The following is a 25319-nucleotide window of genomic DNA, read 5'->3' on the forward strand; positions in this document are numbered from 1 at the left end:
AACTTCTCACAAGTTCGCCGGTGATGTTTATGTTGCTGATGTGGGGGCCACACTTTGATAACCACTGACTAGGTCTTTAAGGTCCCAAGGTGTTTGTAATCCATTCAGAAACTAGACCATAACACATTTAAAAATACCAAGCAATACAAGGTAACGTAAGGGCCCAAAATAAGCTACAGTGTGTATAAGTGTAGTGAGAGAGAACTCTGGGCTGGCAGGATTTGAGCTAATCCCTAAGTTTGGATAGAATTAAGATCATCAGAGTGGAAGATGGAGAGCATTCTCGATGGGTAAATGAACCAAGTCAGTAGTTAGAGCTAGAACTGGAGAGGTAGGTAGAAACCCGTTTGTGAAGGGCTTTCGACGACATCCCATCCTTGTAAGGAGTTCAGATTTTATGCAGCAGGTTAATATTTCTTCCATTCATACGTTATCTCCGCTGGCATGCAGACAAAAAAATATTTAGCTCCGGATTATTGCAAATATTTAACCTTCCCAAAGTACTGTTCAGTTGAGCTGAGGGAGGAGAGGGGAGGTTTTAGTGTACCCCTGGTGTTTGATAAGATACCAATTTAGATTGGGAGGTGGATTATTTGCTGTTGAATCCATTTATTTTTCCTAGGTTGCAGGATGGGAAAGCCGGCAACTTTTGGATATATCCTGAGATCTTAAGTAAAATTTGTTTGGGTCTCCATTTAGGCTGCTGACAGCAATAGGACACATTTTGGATGGCTGGGGCAACATTGGCTCCTGTCCCACAGAGTGTCCGCAGTGGGCAAGACCTTTAACTAGAGTCCAGTGCTTTTCTGTCTTTAAGGTGCACGCGTAGTAATGGCCAGGAGATGGTGTTAAAATGCAGATGCCGATTCAGCAGGCCTGAGACTGCACAGCTAAGAAGTTCCCGCAGGATGCTGATGCTGCGGGCTGCACTCTGAAGCAAGAGGTTGCAGGACATTCAGAGCGCCTTAAAGGGAGAGGCCGGTTGAGCAACCTCCCCTTAAAGAAAAAGGGTAAATGCCATCCTTAAAGGAAGGCTCTCTCTCCTGTCCCCCTGGGTGTGGGGACAAAGCGGAAGGCGGCCTGGGCAGAGCTGGGAAGGTGGCATAGGGGGAGGGCAGGGGCGCCCAGGTGTGTCCAGGTGATGGGAGGTCCGGCCCGCTCGCGGCCTGGGTCCGCGCGCGCGCGCGATTGGCGGTCTTTCGGGCCTCGGCGGCTCCCATCGCGGCCCCCGGGGCGAAGGGGGACGGCGCGGGCCGCAGCCGCTCCATCGGCGGCGTGGCGGGCGGCGGGCGAAGGGCGGAGGCTTACCCCACCGGCCCGGCGCTCCGGCTCCCGGAAGCGGAAAAGGAGCGCGGCCCGGCCTGGGCGGCGGCGGCGCCAGAGGAGGAGGAGGAGGAGGAGCTGGAGGAGCCGCTGGCGCCCGCGCGCACCGGCGGCGAGAGAAGAGCAGGCAGCGCCGGTGAGTGTGTGCGGGCGCGGGGCCGACGCGCCCCCGCCTTCCCCGACCTCCGCGCCTGCTCCGGGCGCCGCCGCCCTCACCTGCGCGCTCCCGCCGCGCCCGGCTCCCCGCACCTGCGCCCGCGCCGCGGAGCCGGGGGTCCTGGCGCCCCGCTCGCCCGGCCCGGCCTTCCTTGGAGCATCTTCAGCCCGAGCTGCGCCCGCCCGCCCGCTGCTCCTCCCAGTAGCTGGTGAGGGTTCCTGCTCTAGTCCAGGGGATTTGGGTAGGTTTTTATTATTGTTGTTGTTGTTATTTAATTTATTGAATCTCTCCCCCGAGTTTCTCGCTTATGAACTACTTGTTCCCCCCTGTGGACCCGGGATCGCCGGTCTCAGGTGTAGGCTGCCATAGCCTTTCATTCATTTCCAGGTCGCGGGTGCAGCCAGGCTGCGGAGGATCAGCTGGAGCAGAAAGAGTTTACTCCTTTATTGACCCGCCTCCCTCCCCGGGATCCTAGAGTGGTTTGGAGGAAATGGCTTATGGATGGCAGCAGTTTGCACTTGTTACCATTCACTTTAATAGGTCTGGGTTTTAACTGGAGAGTCCATTTAAAGTTGTGGTTTTTCTCAAGCTATATTTGGGTCACGGTTTATGATCCCTTGTGAGTCAGTGGAGGATGTCTGTATCTCTAGGGCTGAGAGAACTTGACCGGTTATTACTTGAAAATATTGCAATATAGTCGCCCATAAAAGTCCAGGAGGGGGGGGAAAAATCAAGGTCATTGTGGGCGGGTCATAATTCATAGTGCAAAGTTAGTCTTAAGTAAAGAGGACTAAGGCTAATTAAGGGTAAATTAAAAACGTGTCAAATGGATCCTCAGCTTCGTATGCTAATATGTGTGCTTAAAAAAATTCACTACCTTCCTTGTGATGGTAATAATAGTAATAATAATAATAATAATAATAATAATAATGTAGTATGTGCCATCCCAGGAATAAAATGCGTTTGATGTAATATCTAGTTAAATTCTTCCAACTTTTACAGATTTTATTTATTTTAAAGATGAAACCTAGAGAGGTGCTTTATTTTGCCTTAATTATGTCTTAATGGCAAAAAGACTTTTGAAGATGAGATGATGTGAGAAATCAATCAGAAAGGAAGAACCGCATGAGATTTCGTGTTGTGGAAGGGAAACTAGGTTTCAGTCCCAATGCTGTCCTGGGTAGGGCAGTGACCCATGTTGTTTTCTCATCTCTACAACCAAGAAGTCAGGCTAAATTCTGTAAGGCTCATTCGCTTTTTCATTCTTACTTGGCATATGTATGTTTGTAAGTAATTTGAGACCCTTTGACATGTTACAGGTACATTTAAAACATTTCCTTGAAGAAGTATTGGTAAAATTATATCCAATTTAAGTAAAAAAATGTGTAATTCCATACTTTTGGAGTAGTGTTTGGTGTAGTGCTTTTCCAGAATTCCTCATTTTGGATGTAAAGCAACAGGATTATATAAGGTCCCTTCCAAATGGTTGTGATTTCTGTTAAGCTTAACACACCTTAGAAGCTGTAGTTGGAGTAAAATGAAATAGAGCATATTTTGAATAAAATGGTGATAACTGTGATACATTGTCTACCTCTGGATTGTTTAATTCAGTAAAAGAAGTTTGAGCATTTTAAAATGCATGCACGGAACCATTAGCCCAACAGGTAGGTTCTAAAACAAGCAGTAATCAGTGAATCATAAAAGTGTTACTTATTTGCCCACTTCCTGATTTCTTTAATTGATGGGGACTGATTCAGAACTTTCAAAAAGAGTATAGATAAAACAGTGCCATGTATTAGTGAAGAAGTGAATTGAAAAGTCTAGTAATGTCTCCATGGACCTTTTATTCTGGCATTATAATTGAGTGTGAGCCAATAAAATCTTTTTCAGATTAGAAGGCCAGTGGTGGTGGTGTCAGTATTATCAGGCATATCGGGAAAGGCAGAGGAAAAGCTATTTTTATTACCAGAAAGTTGTTCCCTAAGTTCAGTTTTACTTTTATATTAAAGAATCAAGACTTTTTATTTAGTAAACTATTAGGGCTTAGATTCAACTTTTCAAATGCACTAAATATAAATGGCATTTTATCATATAGTAATCAGTACATTAATAACTCTTTTTTAATTTCTTTATTGATTAAGGTATCACATATTTGTCCTCATCCTTCCATTCCCATCCCACCCTCCTCCCCACACATGCCCCCACCCCCCTGTTGTCCTTAACCGCTGGTTAGGCTCATATGTTTGCACACAAGTCCTTTGGTTGATCTCTCCCCTTTACCCCCACCCTCCCCTACCCTCCCTCTGAGGCCCGACAGTCTGATCCATGCCTCCTTGTTTCTGGGTCTGTTCTTGTTCATCAGTCTATGTTGTTCATTATTTCCCCTAGATGTGTGAGATCATGTGCTATTAGAAATACACTTATAAGAACCGAAAATGAGACAAGCAATAATGGTTATGGTGACAGGCAAATGAATCAGTGTGTAGTGAGTTCCTTTCTGGGCCAACAGTTCTTTTGAGAACCAATTTCAATGTCCAACAGTTCCTTATGTGTACATGTCAGCACTGACATTTCAGTTCTGGATGGTGGACAAATGGTGGTAATGCAGGTCTGACTCTCTCTGGTTTGGTCCTGGGCAACCTGCAGTGATGCACAGCTGCTAACTGCTAGTATGGGAAGGCCACGTCAGCGTCTTCCGTCTCCACTGCTTCTCTTCTGTCTTCATGGCTGGAGTAGTCCTGTCGATTCCTCTCTGTTGCTGGAATTCACATGGTCTCGGAGTTGTTTTCTGAAAATATACAAACATATCCTCGACCAAAAGTTAATAAAGAAATATTTTCTATAAATTTGATACATTAATAACTCTTAAGTTGAAAATGTTTGAACTGCTTTTGAATCAGTAAAAAATATAGGTGAAACACAAGAGTGGAAAAACACCAGTCTTGCTTATCGTCACAATAGTAACTTTTTGGTTAAGAATCATTGGTAAATTGAGTTAGCCCTAGTTTAAAAAGCCCATCTTCATAGACATGAAGTAGCACTGCTCACATTTTCACAAAGTCTTCCTGGAGAACTCAGCAATTGAATCAGGATTCTTTAATTATGCATTTTTCATTATCTTCGAAAATTGTGTCCTGCTTTTCTCCCATGCTTCATTCTATAACTCACCTGTCCTTCTGCTTTTACTGAAATAGAATTAGTTTACAGGCTTCAGTTCAGTCTCCCTATTTTAGATCACATCTCTGTTTTTGGTTTTATGCTTGAAGAGACCTCATGCCAACATGTGGAATGCAACCTCCCTACATGCTTATGGTATGATATTAGCTGAAAGGCTGTACCATCTGAGGTTTTTCATCTCTGACCAGTGGTTCTCAGACTTCAGTGTTAGAGGAAGTAGGTAGCTGCCATATGGTTAAGTTGCACCACCACTTTAAAGATGGGGAACCAGAATCATTTTTCATTCTGGAGTTTGTAAGACTAGAAGTAGAACTCATCTTTAAGTTTCCCTTCCTCATTTTTGGAGGTGCTTATCATTTGTAGTTTCTCATTTAATCACCACAATTACCCTGTGAGTTAATATTTTTATTACCATTTTACAGATGGTTAACTGAATTCTGAAAAGAAACTGAAGCTTGGAGAGCTAATAAGAGGCTATGTCATAATTGGAATGTGGCTCTCTTTAATATTTATACAAAATTAATTTCCTATTCTATTGAAATAAGTTGAATACCAATGTGGTTTTTAAAAAAATGAATACCTCATTGGCTAATTATTAAGGATAGTTATACTTGATCCTTTAAGTAGAATTATTTAACTTGACCAATTTTCAAAGTAGATAAAATCAGAAGTAAAATAGTTTTATAAATTTATGCTTAAAGTTATATAGTTGTAACTTCGTTTTTAAATTTTATTTTAAGCTGCAATTATATATATATATATTTTTTTTTCTTTTTTTTTTCTTTTGTCCCTGTGGGTAAATTTTTTTCTTTCTGGTATGTCCTATAACTTGTTGATTGTATTCTTTTAGACCTAGCAATGTTACAAATTTAATTACATTGTATAGTTATGAGAGTTTGGAATATTCTTTGTTATCTCAAAAATTTCTTGAATTATTTTTTTTTTTTAAATATATTTTATTGATTTTTTACAGAGAGGAAGGGAGAGGGATAGAGAGCTAGAAACATCGATGAGAGAGAATCATCGACCAGCTGCCTCCTGCACACCCCCTACCAGGGATGTGCCCGCAGCCAATGTACATGCCCTTGACCGGAATCGAACCTGGGACCTTTCAGTCCGCAGACCGACGCTCTATCCATTGAGCCAAACCGGTTTCGGCTTGAATTCTTAAGACTAACATTGCTTTTATACCACGTAGAGGAGATTTGATTCCACAATGGTGGTGATGTTGTTGAACTAGATGAAATGTTCAAGTCATTTTGGATACATTAGCTGCAGTGTAGCTCTAACAACTATAAGTATAAAGTTGGATTTTTTCTTGATTTTAAGCCAGTGAGTGACTGGGATTTGACTCATGGATGGTTGACCTGTGCTATTTCCTAATGTTACTGACAGAAACTGCTGTGCTGAAACATTGGGCAGCCACCATGGAGTCATAGTCTTCACAGCATTGTTGACCTTGGCCATGTTTCAGGACATTTTGATGTACCACATTTAATTCTGCTTGAGATTTGTGTCTAGAAAATGAACTCACCCATTTTCCATTAGAGCAGCAGCTCCTTTACTGTCTCATTCCGTATTTTGTCTCTAAGAAACAAAGGTGCAGCCCAGGAGGCCACTTTAACTTAGCTTAGAAAGTTAGAGCAGAAATAAATGACCTTTGACAATCTAGCAATCATGGACCATAGAAAAATTGGCCCTGGGAGAAAATAGTTCTTTTTTCATAAGTATCTAAGGGGAATGGAAATGTAATGATAATGATTTTTATGTATTTTTTATATTCTCAGTATGTAATAGTTTCTCATTGCTCTGATAAGCAGTATGCTTAACAAATTCATAACTTGTCCTTTATTTCCTGTCTCAGAGAATGGTACCACCATTCACTTAATCCCTAAGCCAAACACTGGGAACCATCCTGGCACGTGCTCTTTGCTTCCACTTGTTCACCAACTCCTATAAGTTTTCCTCATTAAGTTCTTAATTGCCCTTTTCCAACATGCCTGCTATCTTACTTTTCCTTCCTCTCCCCACCCCTCCCCACTTCTCTTATAAGTTACGACTTTTGGGTGGTTTACCAGGTGCCCTAATTTCTCATGTGGGTAACCGGTAAACCTGTCTTATTTCACTTGGTCAGTCTTGGAGCCTTATCCACCCGCTTACGTCCATACTTCAAGGTGTTGCTCTTCTTTCCAAAATGCGAGTTCATCAGGGCATTCTTCTAAAAACCCTTCCGTGGTTTCCACTGTGTTCAGGGTGAAATCCAAACTCATTGGCATGGTTTAGCGGTGTTTTTCACTTTTGGATCATTCTCTGCTTGTAAGACATGAAATAATGTCATAGTGCATCACATCTAGTAAGGGTAATCATGTCATTAAACTTTTCCAGATATATATTTCAAATATATATTTACATATCTCACGTATTTGTGTGTACTAGTAACATTATGAAATATATTTTTTGGAGTTGATTGTGGTCAAAAGGATAGATATGTTTTATCCCATTCTTCCATATGCAGTGACTCTTGTCATTTCAGCTTAATTGGATTTTCTTTGCCTGCCTTTATACCTTTGCTTATTCCCTAGTTCAGACGAGTCTCCATTCTTCCTTTAGCTAATTCACAGATTTCACTCTCTCCAGAAACCTTTTCCTGATGGCAGTTTACCATGAGAAATACATTTTGTATTACAACCTGGTACACTTGTAAATGTTCACGTAAGTGAAAAAAGTGCCCTGAAACAACATCCTTCCTGTATGAGATGCTCTTTCCCCTGCCCCTCTGTCTTACCTTGTCTTACCTGGTATTGGTCTTGTCTGTTTACTGTCTTTCTCCACCGAGGATAGGGGCTTCTCTATTATATTTATATCCAGTGCCAAAGCACATATATAGTCAGTGGATGTTGATTAAATTAATGAAATATTGAATCAGTATGTGTTATCGAGAACTCTTTACAGTATTATTATTTAAGCTTGAATTGTAGAAACTAACTTTTATGATTGCTTCTCTTAATGGTTTTATTACAGGAGGATAACTTCTTTCCTTACAACATTTTAAACTAAAACTTGCTTCTATTTTAAACTCTTAATTTTATGTTTATCAATTGTGATTACATAGTTTTAGCCTCACATTATGATAGACATTACATTGCATTTTGTCTCATCAGTGATCTCAGAATCGATTGTCATTTTGTGATTTGTGGTCAGGAAGCTTGATGAAGCCCAAATGCTGTACACATAATGCTGATTTGATTTTATGGGAACTGAGTGGTTTAAAAAAAAAAGAACTTTCATGTACAATGGTAATCAAATGCACATTTTGGGGGGATGGTGTGGGATCTGAAAGCACAGGATCATCTTACTAATTTAAAATTTTGTAATTGGCATTTTCTCAGATTATTTAGCTGCTTACAGTTTTTATCTTTGTGAGAGATAATTATTTGTTAAATCATTAATAGATTATTATGGAGAACTATTATTGAAGAGAGATCCATTTGTTGGCATGTGAAAAAAAAAAGAATGAATCAAGATAAAACCTCTAAATGCAAGTACCAGAAAAATTACAACACATCACAGTGAATTTGCAAGTGGTAAGTCTGCATTTAATTTTGCATGGGAATATGTTTCTGAATTATGTGGCATTGTATCCTTAATGCTTATATTTAGATACATTTAATAATTGCTCATTTGCAAAAAAAGTAGTTTTCTTATGTTTATTTAAAATTATTCACATTAAATTTTAACTAAACATTTTTTTAGAGGATAAGAAAATGTCTAGGCTTTTCCATAGAGAAAAATAATCTGTTAAGTAATACAAGTTTCAGAAACATCTTTCAGGATTATAAATCTTACATGGCTTTCCACCTGGTGCTTCTGCATTGCATTTTTTAAAATATTAATTTTAAAAGCATTTAAGATAAGGGGATTACATAATGATAAAGAGAGGCTTAATTTAAACATTTTGTTTGTAAGACTGTGGGCTACCTTTATTTTTCAGTTGGTTGAAAAGAATTTAGAAGTACCTATGTTTACCAGTAAACTTAGGAGAACACAGAATACATACACGAAACGTGAAACCCTTCCTTCTCATTGCTCAGTCCTTCCTCAGCCCAGTGATAGCCACTGTTCACAGTTTTGGAGGTGTGTTCTCTTTCACACTTTTTTTCTGATCCATGTACAGAATTTACTCATACATATACTTTGCTTCTAACAGAATCATGTTGTACACAATTTTCTATAACTTGCTTTCTCCTTCAACATTTAATTATAAAAAAAATTTAACAGGAGAGTTGAAAGAATTATAGTGTAACATCTGAATACCCATCACCTGCATTCACAACTAATATTTTACTGAACTTCATCATATACTCATCCATCCCTCTGTCCATCTAGCAATCTACTTTAATTTTTTTGGATCCTGTTCAAAGTAAATTGTAGCTATCAGTACACTTCCTCCCTTTCTTCCCTCTCTCCCCAATACTTCAGCAAACATATTATTAACTAGAGTTCAATGTTGTTTTACAGGATTTTTTAAAAGGTAAATTTACATACCATGAAATTCAACACTCTTCAGTGTGTATTTGCTGAGTTTTGACAGTTCATGACCTGTGTATCTCAAAGTTATATCAAGATAGAGATCTTTATCAGTGCCACAAAAGTTCCCTATGCTCTTTCCTAGTCTATATTTTTTCTGGTCTCTCTTCAGGAAACCACTAAGACAAGCCCCGCCCCCATAGACTTTGCCTATGTAACTCAACATTATATGTGAGTAGCCATATGGAGATTTAGAGCTACCTCATTTTTTCCCTTTTAAATTTGTAGTGACTTGGAAATAGTTTACACTATGGATGTTATAATTTATTTACTCATTCCTCTTCCTCTACATGGACATTTAGGTTGTGCCATACTATTATGATTAAAAAAGTGCTGTATAGAACATCCTTGCACAGACCGGTACACTCTAATGAGTATTTTTTAGGTATTACTAGAAATAAAACTGCTGGGTTAAAGAGTTTGGCATTTACTGCCAAATTGCCCTCCAAATGATTGTATCAGTTTACATGCTACCAGTGTGTCCTTTTCTCTCTGTCCTCTCAACATTGGATGTCATCTGTCTTTCTAAAATTTGTCAGTACCAAAGATGAAAAATATGCCTAGTTATTTCACATTTTCCTAATCACTAGTGATTTGCCATTGCGTTTTTCTTCTGTGATTTGCCTCGCTAAGTATTTATTTTGTATGCTTATTAGTCATATGTTATTATTTTCCAGGGATGCATTGTCGTTTAACTTCATTTTTGGTGTGTCTTTGGCTTCAGAACTTTTTCCTTTATGTGGTCAAACTTGGCTTATGGGTCTCCTTTGTGAAGGCCTACCTCATTCCAAAATTATAAAACCACTTGCAGTTTTGTTCTACTGGTTTTGCTTTTTATTTGAAATAGAAGAGAAAGAGAAATCACTGTGAACTGAGGTACCAGGAAAATTTTTATATGGAGAGTGAGATTCAAATTGACCTTGAAGTATGAGTTGAATTTAGAGTAAGCAAAATGGTAAGAACATTTCAGATAGGAGAAATGGGAGATGGAATACATTCTCCATATTCATGGAACAGTAATAAGACCACTGGCTGATGTGGAGAGTTGGCTAAACCTGTAAGTTTAGACAGATATGTTTGACTATATTTCTTGTAAATTATGTTGGCTAACTTTTATCATTTTCTAAAATCTGAAAAGGCAAAAAAGGAAAGGTGGTTTCCTACCAGAATAGTTTGAACATTGTAAATATTTATGCAGTCCAGTTTATTAGAGTTGAATTATAGTTTCTCGAAAAAAAGTTTGTGCTGTAGTAATTTACATCATTAATTATGTAGACACAGCACTCAAGTATATTTAGTTACCAGATAGCAATCTTTAAAAATGTTGAAGTACCAGTATGTCCACTAGTTACATCAAAGTTTAGTTATAAGCTCATCATTTAATATACAAATTAATATGTTGGGATCTTAGGCTAATGAAAGTATTTTACAAATGCCATCGGAGTAGCAGCATTGTCAGTTCGGTTGTTGCTCAGGATGTGTAATAGTTTCTGTTCAGTCATAAGCCACGCCTAGTTGTCATTAACTGAGTGGAGTGATCCTGCAACTCTACCAGTTAAGTGTTTCTGGGTGTAATTTGATTTGGAGCTCTTGGGAGACTACTGTTTTCTTCTCTACAATCCAGTTGTAATGGTTATGTGGCACTAATTTTCACTAATCAGGTATTTAAAAAATATTCAACATATTTGTTTACTATTTTATTTTTTTATCTTTTGCTCACTTTTCCTCGAGCATGCTTGTTCTTTTAGAGTTTGCTACCTATATATTTACATCCAGGAAAGTAGATATATTGTAACTATACTACTTTTCACTATCTAATATTTTCTGTTGTGAGGAATCTCTCTTTTCTAGTGATAAAAAATTTGTTCTCTGGTAGAGGAGAATAAAAATAAAGTTAAAAAAATTAATGAGTATTATATAATTTTGCTACTTGTTTTGCTGGCTTGTTTGCTCTTCTGTTTCTAATATTAATAAATCTGGAAATAAGTTATTAAATTACTCTGATCTGTATAATTATTGTAATTCATAATTTGTTGTTTAGTCCTGAATGGAACTGAAATATTTAGAGAAGTTACACGAAGTTAATAATATTGAATGTGTTGAGAGACAGAGCCTTCTGTCATTTCTTTTAGCACTCGATGGTTGGCAAGACTGTAAATGTAAACTTTTTTTAGTGTTTCTCTTTTTAGCTTTGGTAGATAGCTTATCATTTTTATTTGAGCATATTTAGTTTTTAAAATGATACCTAGTAAGTTAAATAGCATGTTTTATCCTCTCTGACTTTTCACGCTTAAAGGATACTGATAGGTATTTTAATTTTCTAATTAAAAGGTATTGAAGTTCAACTTTTACTTTTTTAAAGACCTATGCCAGTGATGGGCAACCTTTTGAGCTTGGTGTGTCAAACTTCGCCAAAAAACTGAGCATAACTCGGGTAGTGTGTCACTTTGAGGAAAAAACTAACTCCAAGACTCTAGTCGCAAATGTTTCATCCTCAGGAGCAGCAAATGTTTCATCCTCGGCATGCGGCCGCGTGTCATCAGAAATGGCTACGCGTGTCAGTGCTGACACGCGTGTCATAGGTTCGCCATCACTGACCTAGGCGTTATTCATGTTTTAGATTTCATATATAAGGATTAATTTAGACCATATCTGATTTCATCAGTTGAGTGGTGGTGCATTTGAGTTCCCATCTTATTTTTCGCTGCCCTGATATTTGTAGCTTCTAGGAATGATAGCATAGGGTTGTCCTTTTAAAATTAAGTAATCCTTAATCTTTTTTTCTTCTTCTGGTAGCTTTAAAGAACATTGTCAAGGCCTCTAAGAGTTGGTACCCTGAGGCTCTTCAACTGATGATAAATTATTCTAAGAATTAAGTAGTCTGGGATATAAACTGAAAACCTGGGAGTCATCCTTGACTTTTTCCCCTGTGACCCCTAATATCCAGTCAGTTAGTAAAATTACTGGTTTGATTCTAACTATTTCTTCAATTGATTTCTTCTCCAACTGATCTTTCATCTTCCTCACCAGAGTGTCAATAATTTATTTTAATGTATAAATCTCATAATGTTAACTCCCTGCTTCAATAGCTTTCCAGTGCCTCAGAATGACGTTTTAATATTCTTTTTTTTTTAAAAATATGTTTTTATTGGCTTTAGAGAGGGAGAGGAAGGGAAGGGAGGGAGGGAGAGAGACAGAGACGGAGACATCTATACGAGAGAGAAACAAAGATCGGCTGCCTGCTGCATACCCTCTATTGGGGATCTGCGAAACCCGGCCTTGTGCCCTGATCAGGATGACCAACTGAGCCACACCTTCCAGGAATGAACTCTTAATATTTTAACATGGCATCTTGATATAGCACCTTCTCACCACTGACTCTCTCTCCACTGAAAGATGTGTGATTTATTTTATTTTTTTAAATATATTTTATTGATTTCTTACAGAGAGGAAGGGAGAGGGATAGAGAGTCAGAAACATCGATGAGAGAGAAACATGGATCAGCTGCCTCCTGCACACCTCCCACTGGGGATGTGCCCGCAACCAAGGTACATGCCCTTGACCGGAATTGAACCTGGGACCCTTGAGTCCGCAGGCCGACGCTCTATCCACTGAGCCAAACCGGTCAGGGCAAGATTTGTGATTTATGATGGCAATTTGTAATACCTCCTACAACTTTTACCCTTGTATACCTCTTGCTCTTCCTTCTGTTTACAGTATTGTCACTTTGCTTTACTTGAATAACTTACTCATCTTTTAATACTGAACTCAGGTTTCATCCCCTATAGGAAGTCTTGCCCTGATTTAATTAGTCCTCGTCTTTTGTGCCTCTAGTAACAATTTGTCCGCATCTCTGGAACTTACCATATTATATTAAAACCATTTTATGACTCTCTTCCCCATTAGATTGTTAATTGCTTTAAGCAAAGACCATGTCTTATTCATTACTGTGTCTACACAGGTAACTGCTGTATAGTGGAGGCTCAATGAATATTTGTTGAACTGAGTTAACTCATTGCTGTATCAGTAAAGTCTTAGTGAAGCTCCTGAATTAGTGGCTCCTTGATATCACTCAGCTGTGTCATATACAATTGGGGAACATTTTTAACATTTTGTTGGTTTTTGAGCTTTACTTTGTAAAGAATTATGATTCAATAGATTTGGATTAGGGTCTGAGAATAGTATTTTTAAAAATCTCAGTTGATTCTGGTTTTCGAAATATCATCGTAGTATATTAATGTATTATGTCATTGTATTTTATATTATAATTTGTTTAAGCTTGTAAGTTTCATCCAAAGAATGGATTTTTAAAGTCATTTTCTTTTTTTTTTAACATAGGTATAGAAGTATCTTAACGTTAAGAGGCTCATTATTTTATTAACACTCAACTGAAAAAAGCCTTGATAGTAATAAGATTAATTGGTCTTCATTCAACAAATTTAATTATTTTGGCAATTTGTAATTGCTTTTCAGTTTTTATTATAATTTTTCAAAATGATTTATAAGCATTTTACTATGGTTTTAAATTAAACTAAATTGCACAAATCTTAGGTGGACAGCTCAGTGAATTTTTACATATGTATATACCCATGTAACCTACCCAGGTCAAGAGAGAGAACATTTCTAACCCCTCTAAGGTTCCCTTATGTTCCTCTCCAGTTAAACACCCTTCCCACCACAAAATTACTGCTATTTTGACTTGGATGACCATCAGTTAGTCTTATGATTAAAACTACTAAAAATTATAATATATATATCTTTTGGTGGATATGTGTACTCATTTCTTTTGGGTTTACACATGGAATTTCTGGGTTAAGGACAGACTTGTATTTAACTTCAGAAGGTAGTGCCAATTTATATTCCATGATAGCAATTCATAAACAAAATCAAAATTAAATTATTTGAGGCTTATGGTGAAATTTGAATATCCTGAAACTTTTTTTTCTTTTCTAAAGTATTTTATTTTGTCAAAAATATATAAAGAAAAGTCAACAAGTATTACGTTATAGTTGCCAGTAAGGTAATTTTGTTTTAGTCAAATACTTTTTTCTATATACTAACTAGTAAGTAACTTTTTTCTTCTTTCTCTCTCCGTAGGATTGTCTTTCCTGTGGGTTGGCAGGCAGTTGTAGGACTGCAAAATGGGTCTCCGGATTCACTTTGTTGTTGACCCACATGGTTGGTGCTGCATGGGTTTGATTGTCTTTGTCTGGTTATACAATATTGTTATAATTCCCAAAATTGTCCTCTTTCCTCACTATGAAGAAGGACATATTCCAGGCATATTAATAATAAGTAAGTTTCTAGGTCTTTATTTCTTTATATAATTAAAGATTTTCTTCATTGTGAATGTTTTTAGAATATAGTGCTACTATATTAATCTTCCTTTTAATATTAGTGCTATTAATACTAAGTTATTTACTGAATTATGGAAATTTTAAAAAATAATGTCCTTTATATACTATTTTGCAGGGTTAGATAAATAGGTTAGATATCGAACTCTACAAAATATATAAAGATCATTTTATTTAAAAAAAAAGATACAATTGTGTCAATTTGTGTATTTTTAATATTTCTGTTATGTACTTACTGCAAATGTATAAAGAGTTTAAGAATGAAGATGGTATACATTAATGAGAATTAAGATTTTTGTGATACAAATGTTCATTATAACACTTTGAACTTCTACATAATTATTTTCTGCTATAGTTCATTGATGATGGCTTGCTTATGATTAAATTTGAAATGACATATTTTACATATACATGCATTTACAGTTTCCATATACATTATGTCATTTTGACCTCACAAGAGCTGTGAGAAATATGGTTTCTGATACATAAATGATAAAATTGACCAGTGCCATGCAGTCAGCCCTGTAGTTAACACTTGAACTCAATTTCCTATTACAGGTGCAATGCCCACTCCTCCACCCCACCCTCAAAAAATGCCCATGTTTTTTTTTCATTTAAAAGGTTGAATTATGATGAATGAATCTTTTTTCTCTTACTGTTACTTTATCTAGTTTTTCATTTTAAAAAAGTTTCTAGATTCTTTATTTTCAAATGAAATATCTTAAAATCTATTGAAAGGAACAATTGAACATCACTAACTCAAAGTAATTTTGAAGATAGCCAGTTAAGAATTAATGAAAAAGTTTAATTGTAGGATAGGCTTAAAAATGCTGCTTTAATTTTTTTCAAATATAGTACATGTACTTAATAGGGAACCCATTCATTTATACCATTGCTTATTGGGAATCTCTATTAATAAAGAATAGGATTTACAACAAGTTTGTTGGTTATTATGCAAAGTAACATTTAAAAGTGGTATACTTAAGGTAGTCCTCTTGACAGTATTATTTGATGAACCAAGTGAATTAATCATTTAATTTTTCTATCTTTTGAAAATTATTTATCTGGATGGTATTAATTAAAATATGCAGTTAAACTTTAAATATGCTTGTTGATAAAAATGTTTCTAAGGGTAAGTGACTAATTTTCTTTCTTCCCTTCCCTTTCCCTTTGCCCTTCTCCTACCCTTTCCCTTCCCTTTTCCCTTTCCTTCTAGTATTCTATGGCATTGCCATATTTTGTCTGGTTGCCTTAGTAAGGGCCTCAGTAACTGATCCAGGAAGACTCCCTGAGAACCCTAAGATCCCACATGGAGGTATGGCACTCTTTAGATTTATCAGTTTTACTATTCCAGAATTACTCTTTTTATTAATGTATTTATTGCTTTAGTATGCATTAGTTATGCATGACATCTATTACAACTTTCAAGTTTTTTCTCAGATGTTTCCTTTCTAGAGTTCTCTATGTAAAATTGCAAATCCCAGCCTACTCCTCATGCCCCCACTCCTTGGCTGTCTCTTTCAGTTTGTGTATTGGTTTGCCTGTCCTCCCACCCTAGGTCTGTATGACCTCGGTGAGGGTGAAGATTTGTCGTTTCGTTTTCTTCATTTGTTCAGTGCTGTATCCTCAGTGCCTGGAACAGTCTCTGTCGCTTAGTAAACACTGGGTAAATATATTTGTTGAGTGGTATGTAATTATTTGAGAAATTACATTTTTACTTAATAATAATTTTTATGAGAAATTTCATGATTTAAAAAAATATTGGCAACTAGTTAAAAATTTTAAAAAATTGTTTTTAAATGAATACCAAGCAGATTAATATCTGTGGGCCTAATTGAATCACGAAACCACTTTATTACCTTTAGCTTATAGACTGTAGCAACGGAGGACACCATCTTGCTGACTATTTGGATATCTGCCTTATATCTGGTCCCATTGACATTTGGCCTATTTTTCTTCCCTAAGCTCAGAAGATTTCCTTTTTGTCCAATCAAAAAAAATATGTTAATTTATCATATTTTAATGTTTTCAAAATCTCTTTATCTATCTCATGTCATATAATCTTCAGGGTAATTGTATGAGGTAGGGAGACTGCGTGATCAGGAGCATAGATTATGCTTTATAGGTCACATGGCAGAATATTACAGAACAGATTTGAGGCACAGATCCTTGCTCCACCAGCTTTTACTATGACTTTAAATACAGATTAAAAAAATTGTGACCTCCTGGTTCAAAGGTCGATGCTCAACCACTGAGCAACACTATCTAGGCCCCAGAATTTGATTTTACAAGCTTTTAGGCATGCAGATAAAATAGTCAAGTTAAATAATTAAAAGTCTTTTTATATTATTCAAATTATTCACACATGTCTGAAATATAGAAATATTACTTTTGTCACTTTCAAATTTCATGATTTTATTCAATCTTTTAACTTTTTAAAATAGCTTTATTGAGTAAAATTCATATTCAGTATAATTTATCCATTTAAATTATACACTTTAGTGGCTTTTAGTATATTTAAAGAGTTATGCAACTGTCACCACAATCAGTCTTAGAACATTTCATCATCAAGCTCTTTCTTAACTAGTAATTTTTGACTTTAGTGTTTTTTGTCATCACTAGAGCTACTTTTTGACACATGGTTAGAGAACAAAATCTTCCTTCTAAGTTTTAAAAAATATATCATGTTTTAAATTTGTCTAATATTGTTCCTTGAAATTTAACCCACGCTGTTAATGCTGAGGATCATGTATTCACTCATAGCTTTGCCTTTTTCCTCCCTCTTATATTGTTTTATTTTTATTTTATTATTATTATTATTTTTGTTATCACTTGAGGATATTTTCTCTATTGATATTTAGATAGAATGAAAGGGGCGGGGAAGAGAGAGAAACATTGATGTCAGAGAAATACTTCAGTTGGTTGCCTCCTGCATGCACCCAACTGGGGCCAGGGATCACACCTGCAATCCAGGTATGTGCCCTTGACCAGAAATCGAACCCATGACTCTTAGGTGTGTGGCCGGTGCTCTAACCATTGGACACACCAGCCAAGGCTTATATTGTTTTTCTATTTTAAATTTTTATTTTTGATCCTCACATGAGGATATGCTTTTTTAATTGCTTTTTAGAGTGGGCAGAAGGGAGAGAGAGAGAGAGAGAGAGAGAGAGAGAGAGAGAGAGAGAGAGAGAACTACAGATGTGAGAGAGAAACATCAGTCAGTTGCCTCCCATAGGTGTCCTGACTGGAGATGGAACCCACAACCTTTTGTTGTATTGGACAATACTCCAACCAACTGAGCCACCTGGCCAGGGCTTATATTACTTTTTAAAGGTGATCTGTAGGAGACTTACCAACATTTATTTCCTACATTGGCAACCAGTTCTATCAGGAAACTACTAATTTTTTTTTAATATGCATTTTACTGATTTTTTTTTTTTTTACAGAGATGAAGGGAAAGGGATAGAGAGTTAGAAACATCGATGAGAGAGAAACATCTATCAGCTGCCTCCTGCACACCCCCTACTGGGGTTGTGCCCACAACCAAGGTACATGCCCTTGACCGGAATCGAACCTGGGACCTTTCAATCTGCAGGCTGACGCTCTGTCCACTGAGCCAAACCGGTTAGGGCCAGAAACCACTATTAAGACCCAAACCTTGTATTGATTTTGGTAGTTTTAAATTATATTTTTCTCTAAAACATTACTTTGTGATTTGAAATGCAGTAATTGAGTGAGGGCCCCTTAGCAATTCGAGTCTTTTAAAAGACTAAAACAGAAGGTGCTTGCTTCCTTTCTGAGGGATAAACAAAACAAAATAAAACCTTGTTTTATATTCATTCATGTATTTACAGCATTAATAAGGATCCATGTTAAACAGTGTTATGCTCACCTGGAAAACTGCTGAATATTCTCCTGAGATCTTCCCATGGGACCTCCCCTAAAATCTTCACCCTTAAAGCCCTTAGAGGAGGACCCGTGTGCTCTTCCTCAGGAGCACGCCCTTGCCTTTCCCCTTCTCTTTCCTCGTCCCCCTCCCTGTCCCAGGCCCATTACCATTAGCTTCCTTACTTCCAAGCTCCAAGGGTCCTTCCAGGTAACTTGTTTCCTAAATCCATTTCTTCTAGGAATTACTTTTTCTACCACTATGATTTACCAAATAAATGTTCTCTTACAAAAAAAAAAAAAAAAGTGATGCTGTTTACTTATATTAAAATCCTCAGTCATTTGTGGAATTTGTCTTTTTTTCTCTGATTAGTTTTAGGTTTTGATTTTTCTTTTTAAAAAATATATTTGTAAGTTTTTAATTTATTTATAGTTATCATAAATTAGCAATTGGATTTTCTCTCCCATAGGCTTTTATTTTATATTTTGAGATGGCTAGTACAATAGTATTGTAGGTAGTTATCAGACATCAGAATATATTGGTCCCCACGGTCCTGTTTGCACATGTGTACACCTGGAGAAGGAGAGGGAGAAGATCAAGACATGATTTACAGATATGTAGGTAGAAACTATTTTAACAACCTCCTAAACCCATTTGAAAATCTTTTCCAAATCCCCCCCCCTAAACTTTCCCCAATGAACTTGTTAATATGAGAAAATAAAATGGTTTGAGGGTTGGGAATGCAATCTCTGTTTCTCTAATGAGATAATAGGATTTATTTAGATTTATTAATCCATGAAACCAGAACTCACCATTATCCCTTTTTTAGAGCCTTTAGATAACCAAATTTCTAGAAATTGGTTTAAATAAAATTCTGTTTAATATAATAATTTGGTTGTATTTTAGGGGTTTCTCATTGAATTTTACTTATAGCAATATGTCCCAAACCCAAATACATTGTTTTCTATCCCTTAGTTTGACTAATAATAGTGTCTTATTTTTTTATAGTATTGAAAATTAGAAACATACAAAATCAGACATACATAGAACAGAGCAACAACATTTATGTGAAACACATACTGGAGACTAGAGGAAAAATTTCTTAGACATATATATTGAAGACTTTCTATAAAATCTCTAAACAGTTGTTGCTAAATTGCGACATTACTCATTTACCTTCATTAAATGGATTTTAATTTCTTTCCCTAGAAAGGGAGTTCTGGGAATTATGTAACAAGTGTAATTTGATGAGACCAAAGCGTTCCCACCACTGCAGCCGCTGCGGCCACTGTGTTAGGAGAATGGATCATCACTGTCCATGGTAAGAAGTGAATAATTCACTTTTAGAAAAAACTAGTAAAACTAAATTTTAGTACCTAGCCGGTTTAAACAAAAGTTACATGAAGGTGATGTAGTTTAAAAACACCTTTTAATAAGCATATATTTTTTATATGGTTCTATGAACTCCCAGAATCATTTTTTTCCCCACAGAGATCCTATCTTTTCTAACAAGGAAATATTCTAATAGAAAGCTAAGAATTAACATACAGCCACATATACAAAGGACTAATGTGGTTATATTAAATGAGGCATGTACATAAAATATTTTGTACAGTGTCTGAGACTTAGAAAGTACTTAAACAGTAGCTCTTATTGTTTCTAACTGTATATACATTCCATTGTTTATATTTCCCTTTCCATTTGTTTGAAGAATAATGCATTTCAGGTACCCTAACCTCATTCCTCTCCCTTTAAGCCTTTTTCAGTATTACATGTTTTAGGTATTAAGATTACATACATGCTGGATGTGAGTGAGTGAAAATCAGCTGATTCTGCTGAACAGCCAACAATTTTGGTCAATAGGGGGCTCTCTTGTAATATTTAAAGAAAATGTTTACTTAAAAAATCGAATTTTTAAAACAAATGCTGTGAGAATTCTGCATTGTATCTCATTTCAAAGCTGTCACAAGAATCTGTGAACAAGATATTATATTTAAATGTTTTTCTAGCATGGGATAGCTATATAAATATTTAAACTGGTATAGTGTAGCATTCTGTAAACATATCTGTGTATATCTATGTTTATGTTTGTACATACATGCATGCATATATACAAAGTTAACTGTATAGCAGGCTTGTTAAATTTATAACTGCTTATATCTAAAGCTGACTCGAGGGAAGAGTTTAGCTTTTTTGTCTAGTAATGCTAATCAATTTAGAGTTTCCCTTATTTTTTGAAAACTTATTTTGATAGCACAAGTTATTAGCAAGGTTTTAGTGGAAATTTGTGTTTTACTATAAACTGGTTATTTAAGTAGATAAAAAGCACTTTTAGATAAAAGCACTTTGTTACTATATATATTTCACCAATAAGATAGTATAGTTTATAACACATAGTCTTTAAAAATGTGCCTAGAATTTATACTGGTTAATCCTCAAGTGTTTTCTACAATTCATTGATCTTCTATAATTATAATAGTAATAGATAATAAAAGCTAGGTAAACTGGTAAGTTGTAATCACACTGAAAAACTCCATTTTATACACTTTTTTTTTTTAATTTTATTTTATTTATTTTATTTTTTTAATTATATATTTTATTGATTTTTTACAGAGAGGAAGAGAGAAGGATAGAGAGTTAGAAACATCGATGAGAGAGAAACATCGATCAGCTGCCTCTTGCTCACCCCCTACTGGGGATGTGCCCGCAACCAAGGTACATGCCCTTGACCGGAATCGAACCTGGGACCCTTGAGTCCGCAGGCCGACGCTCTATCCACTGAGCCAAACCGGTTTCGGCCATTTTATACACTTTTTAGAGCAATATTTCTGATTAACTGAAAATATAATAAACGTTCATATATGGTTGGATATTGATATTTCCCTTTAAAAGAATGCAATAGTTTAAGCTTAAAAAGATAAACAGTGAATAAGGAAATATTTTGGTACTATAGAAATTAGTGATATTTTTATTTTTATTTTTAAAGAATAAAGATTAACTCAGTGACAGAATACAGTAAAGTGCTGTTTAGCCTAAACTCGAAGATTGTGGTGAGTTCTCTGTTTCTAGGCCTCTTGCTTCCAATTTAGTCAACTTCTCAAAATACTGGAAAGAAGAGTGGAAGTAGAAAGAGTTGGAGGATAGGAAAAGAGGGTAGACCAGGGGCCTGAATAAATTTAGGGATTTTCGTGAGTTAATTTCCTTATGGAATGTTGTTGAGATACTCAGAGTGAGGGAAACTATACAGTGTAAATTGGAAGCAAAGAGAATTTTTGTTATTTTCAGAAATGGCGTTGTTCTAACTGCCTAAAGCTTTAGATTTGGAGGTAATTCTCAGGTCACCATAAGATTTTCTCTGATCTGAATCTGATCACTTTTTCTATGTAGAATAATTGTTACCAAGAGAACTTACATATATAAACTAAGAACCTTAGTGCTTCTTAAAGCTCTCTGGTTAAGAAAAATGCCATTATCATAGTAGTTGTTCTCAAATTTAGGGGGACAGGAAGGATAGGACAAGGATAAGTCATCTTTCAAGCAGTCTCTGTTGAAGAGTACATACATAAACACTGATAGCCCTGCTTGTGAGTAACAAAACACAGGACATTTTCTTATTAACAAAGAATAAGCTCTTAAGTCTAAGGAATGCCTCTGCACGGTTTTCCATTTAGTTCTATATCTGATTTTAAGAAATACTTTAATAACACACTTTTAAAACAACAATTTAAATTAGGAATTGAACCTGTTATATAGTTTTTTAAAAACAGTGCCAGTTCCCTGGCTGGTTTGGCTCAGTGGATAGAGCATTGGCCTGAGGACTGAAGGGTCCCAGGTTCGATTCCCATCAAGGGCACATGCTTGGGTTGCGGCATCAATCCCCAGTAGGGGGTGTGCAGGAGGCAGCCGATCAATGATTCTCATCATTGATGTTTCTATCTTTCCCTCTGCCTTCCTCTCTCCAAAATCAATAAAAATATGTACCAAAAAGAAAACAACACACACAAAAAAAACAAAACCCCAAAACATTCTTTTTTAAAAAAACCCACAAAACAGTGCCAGTATAATATATTGAAATAAAAACATTTGTACAGGTTAACTTACAGTTCTGAACTAGGGTTTTCTCCTGGAATTGTAAAATACTTTGAAAATTTGGGTACAGTAAATTTTGGAACTATAAAACATTTAGCTTGCATTAGCTTTGAAATTTTGGGGATTATGACATTAATCGTTTTTCATAGTTATAGTTCACTATTGTATTGCTGGAAGTGTAGCTATAAGAATCTGTAAGTAGTTTTGGATATATGTCTATTTTTAGCAACCAAGGATAGCTTTTAAAAGTAAGAAGAATTGTGAATGCTTAGCAGTTATGTCAGAGTGGCAGGATTAAGTTATTTTACTTCACATCATTCAAATTGCTCTCGAAGCTAGAATGCTTCATAGAAGAGCACTGTGTAGGACAGTGATGGGCAACCTTTTGAGCTTGGTGTGTCAAACTTCGCCAAAAAACTGAGCATAACTCAGGTAGTGTGTCACTTTGAAGAAAAAACTAACTCCAAGACTCTAGTTGCAAATGTTTCATCCTCAGGAGCAGCAAATGTTTCATCCTCGGCATGCGGCCGCATGTCATCAGAAATGGCTACGCGTGTCAGTGCTAACACGCATGTCATAGGTTCGCCATCACTGGTGTAGGAGAAGGTTCTTGTTCTCTTCATTGCTAACTGTACTTGCTTTGGAAAGTGTCTTAAGTTCTAACTGTACATCTCTGGCGAGTTTAACGCCTTTGTTCCTGTTCTCACATCTGCTCTTCCTGCCTCACGGGGTGGTTTGAGTTAAAGAAGGATCATATATATGGACTTCCTTTGTAAAGTACAAAGTGCTTTACAGATATTATATATTTTCCTATGTATTGTTTGCTTTTAAGTTTGAGTGATGTTAGCCTGTCTCCATGAAGTTACCCATATAGGAAGTTTTTTGTGTTTATTTTTACCAGTTCTGAAATTAACATCTTATTAAAGTTTAATTTCTTTTTATTTTTTTTTCTTCAGGATTAACAATTGTGTTGGTGAAGATAATCATTGGCTTTTTCTGCAGTTGTGTTTCTACACTGAACTTCTTACTTGCTATGCACTGATGTTTTCTTTCTGCCACTATTATTACTTTCTTCCACTAAAAAAGCGTAACTTGGTAAGAAATGTTTATATTCACTAATGTTAGAGCAGCTATAGCATACATTTATCAACATGCTTCCTTTATGTTCAGAAGATTGAAAACAAAAGCAATAAAAATAAACCCCAAATTAATGGATTTTAAGATATATTGGGATTGAGAAAGTAGACCCGAATCGGACATTACCTTTTAACCAAATCCATTTGTGATTATTAGTGTTGGATGACTTTCTTTAAAAAGCAATGTAATAGATCTTTTGATATACAGTATATGTTTTGGTTTAAAATATCTACAATAATGAGAAACAAAGTGAAAAATGTTAACTACTTATTTCTTTTCAGGAATAAAAATAGACATTAATTTTTTTCAAAAGAACTTCAAATTATTGGGAAAAAAGACATTTCCCCCTAACTTTGAACAGTATATAATATAATAATAGAATTTGTAGGATGCTTCAAAATGTTGTTATATCATTTGAGGAAAGGCAGTACTTTTCTTGCTTTGTAGAGGAAATACAACCGATGTTAATAGTACTTGCCCAAAATGGTGATGGTAGTGGTGGTATTGGTAATAGCAGCAACTAGGAGTTTTAAGTCTTTGACTATATATCAACACTATGCTATGGCTTGTCATTTTAGTTCTCACTCTAATACTCATAACCACTACTTGAGGTGAGTACAGTTTTGCCCACTTTCATAGATGAGGAAGTAGAATAACAGACTTTTCATTAGAAGCTAAGAAGTGATTATTCAACTAGTTTTAGTTGGAGAGCTGGGATTTGAACCTGATCTTGTGTTTTCTGAATCTTACTTTGTGTGCTTTCTTATAGAGCTGGTTTTTGAGTCTCAGATTGTATGTCATTTAGACTTTGTGTTTTTAAAATACTGTGTGTGTGTGTGTGTGTGTGTGTGTGTGTGTGTGTGTGTGTGAGAGAGAGAGAGAGAGAGAGAGAGAGAGACAGAATGCACAGGTTGTGCAAATGTGCATGTGAGGAAGAAAGGGGAGGAGAGATGGAAGAAAGAAAAATCTTGATAGGAAATTTTTCTTTCTTTATATTATTTAAATCTTTTATATTAAAAATAAGTTCAGTGGTGGTACACATAATTAAATTTTGGAGTAAGGGAGAGAAGGTCTTTAAGTTCTGTATATTTATATTTCTTGTATACATTATTTTATGTAATTATAAGGACATTTGTCACTGTTTCTGGGCTGTGATTATGCTTATTAAATATATATAGATTGAGCAATTGAAATTATATACAAGTAAGTGAAAAAAGTTCAGTATAGGAACTTTAAATATTGATATTTTCACACTAAGTATTTTGTGTATGCCAGTACTATATATAGTTTTAGGAATATTTCATCTTGTAGAATAATTTCTGATATGATTGGTACTGTATTTATACTTTGTAAAAGGTTGTGCATAGTTTCCCAATAATAACCTGTTTCAAATAATTGAGCCTAATAAGGAAAGCATTAAAATAAAATTGCCCAGTAAGATTAAAGTCATAACATTTTTAACAGTGAGAGAGAAAATTTATTGCTGTTAATGAAAAGCTAATAGAAATTCTCTAGGAGGGAATGCATTGTATTATCTTGGAGGAATTGGCAAACTATGGGCCTTGGGTTAAATTAGACTCTCCACCTATTTTTTAAAAACAATTACTTA

The 25319-nt window shown here is 35.9% G+C and overlaps 1 protein-coding gene across 2 annotated transcripts in view; it reads left to right on the forward strand.

Annotated features, from left to right (window-relative positions):
• The first annotated feature begins 1416 nt into the window (after positions 1-1416).
• ZDHHC21 (zinc finger DHHC-type palmitoyltransferase 21) overlaps positions 1417-25319 on the forward strand; it is a 59051-nt gene continuing 35148 nt past the window's right edge. The window contains exons 1-6 of one of the 2 annotated variants that reach the window (XM_054727300.1): positions 1417-1721; positions 8110-8241; positions 14342-14539; positions 15815-15913; positions 19694-19805; positions 23530-23668. In XM_054727300.1, the coding sequence (XP_054583275.1) occupies positions 14386-14539; positions 15815-15913; positions 19694-19805; positions 23530-23668 (504 nt within the window). In that variant the 5' untranslated portion in view covers positions 1417-1721; positions 8110-8241; positions 14342-14385. Of the gene's footprint in view, positions 1722-8109; positions 8242-14341; positions 14540-15814; positions 15914-19693; positions 19806-23529; positions 23669-25319 lie in introns of those variants that run through there. The other variant, XM_054727301.1, reaches the window with a different exon arrangement.

Source organism: Eptesicus fuscus, chromosome 15, assembly GCF_027574615.1.
Source record: "Eptesicus fuscus isolate TK198812 chromosome 15, DD_ASM_mEF_20220401, whole genome shotgun sequence".
Classification (NCBI taxonomy): Eukaryota; Metazoa; Chordata; class Mammalia; order Chiroptera; family Vespertilionidae; genus Eptesicus; species Eptesicus fuscus.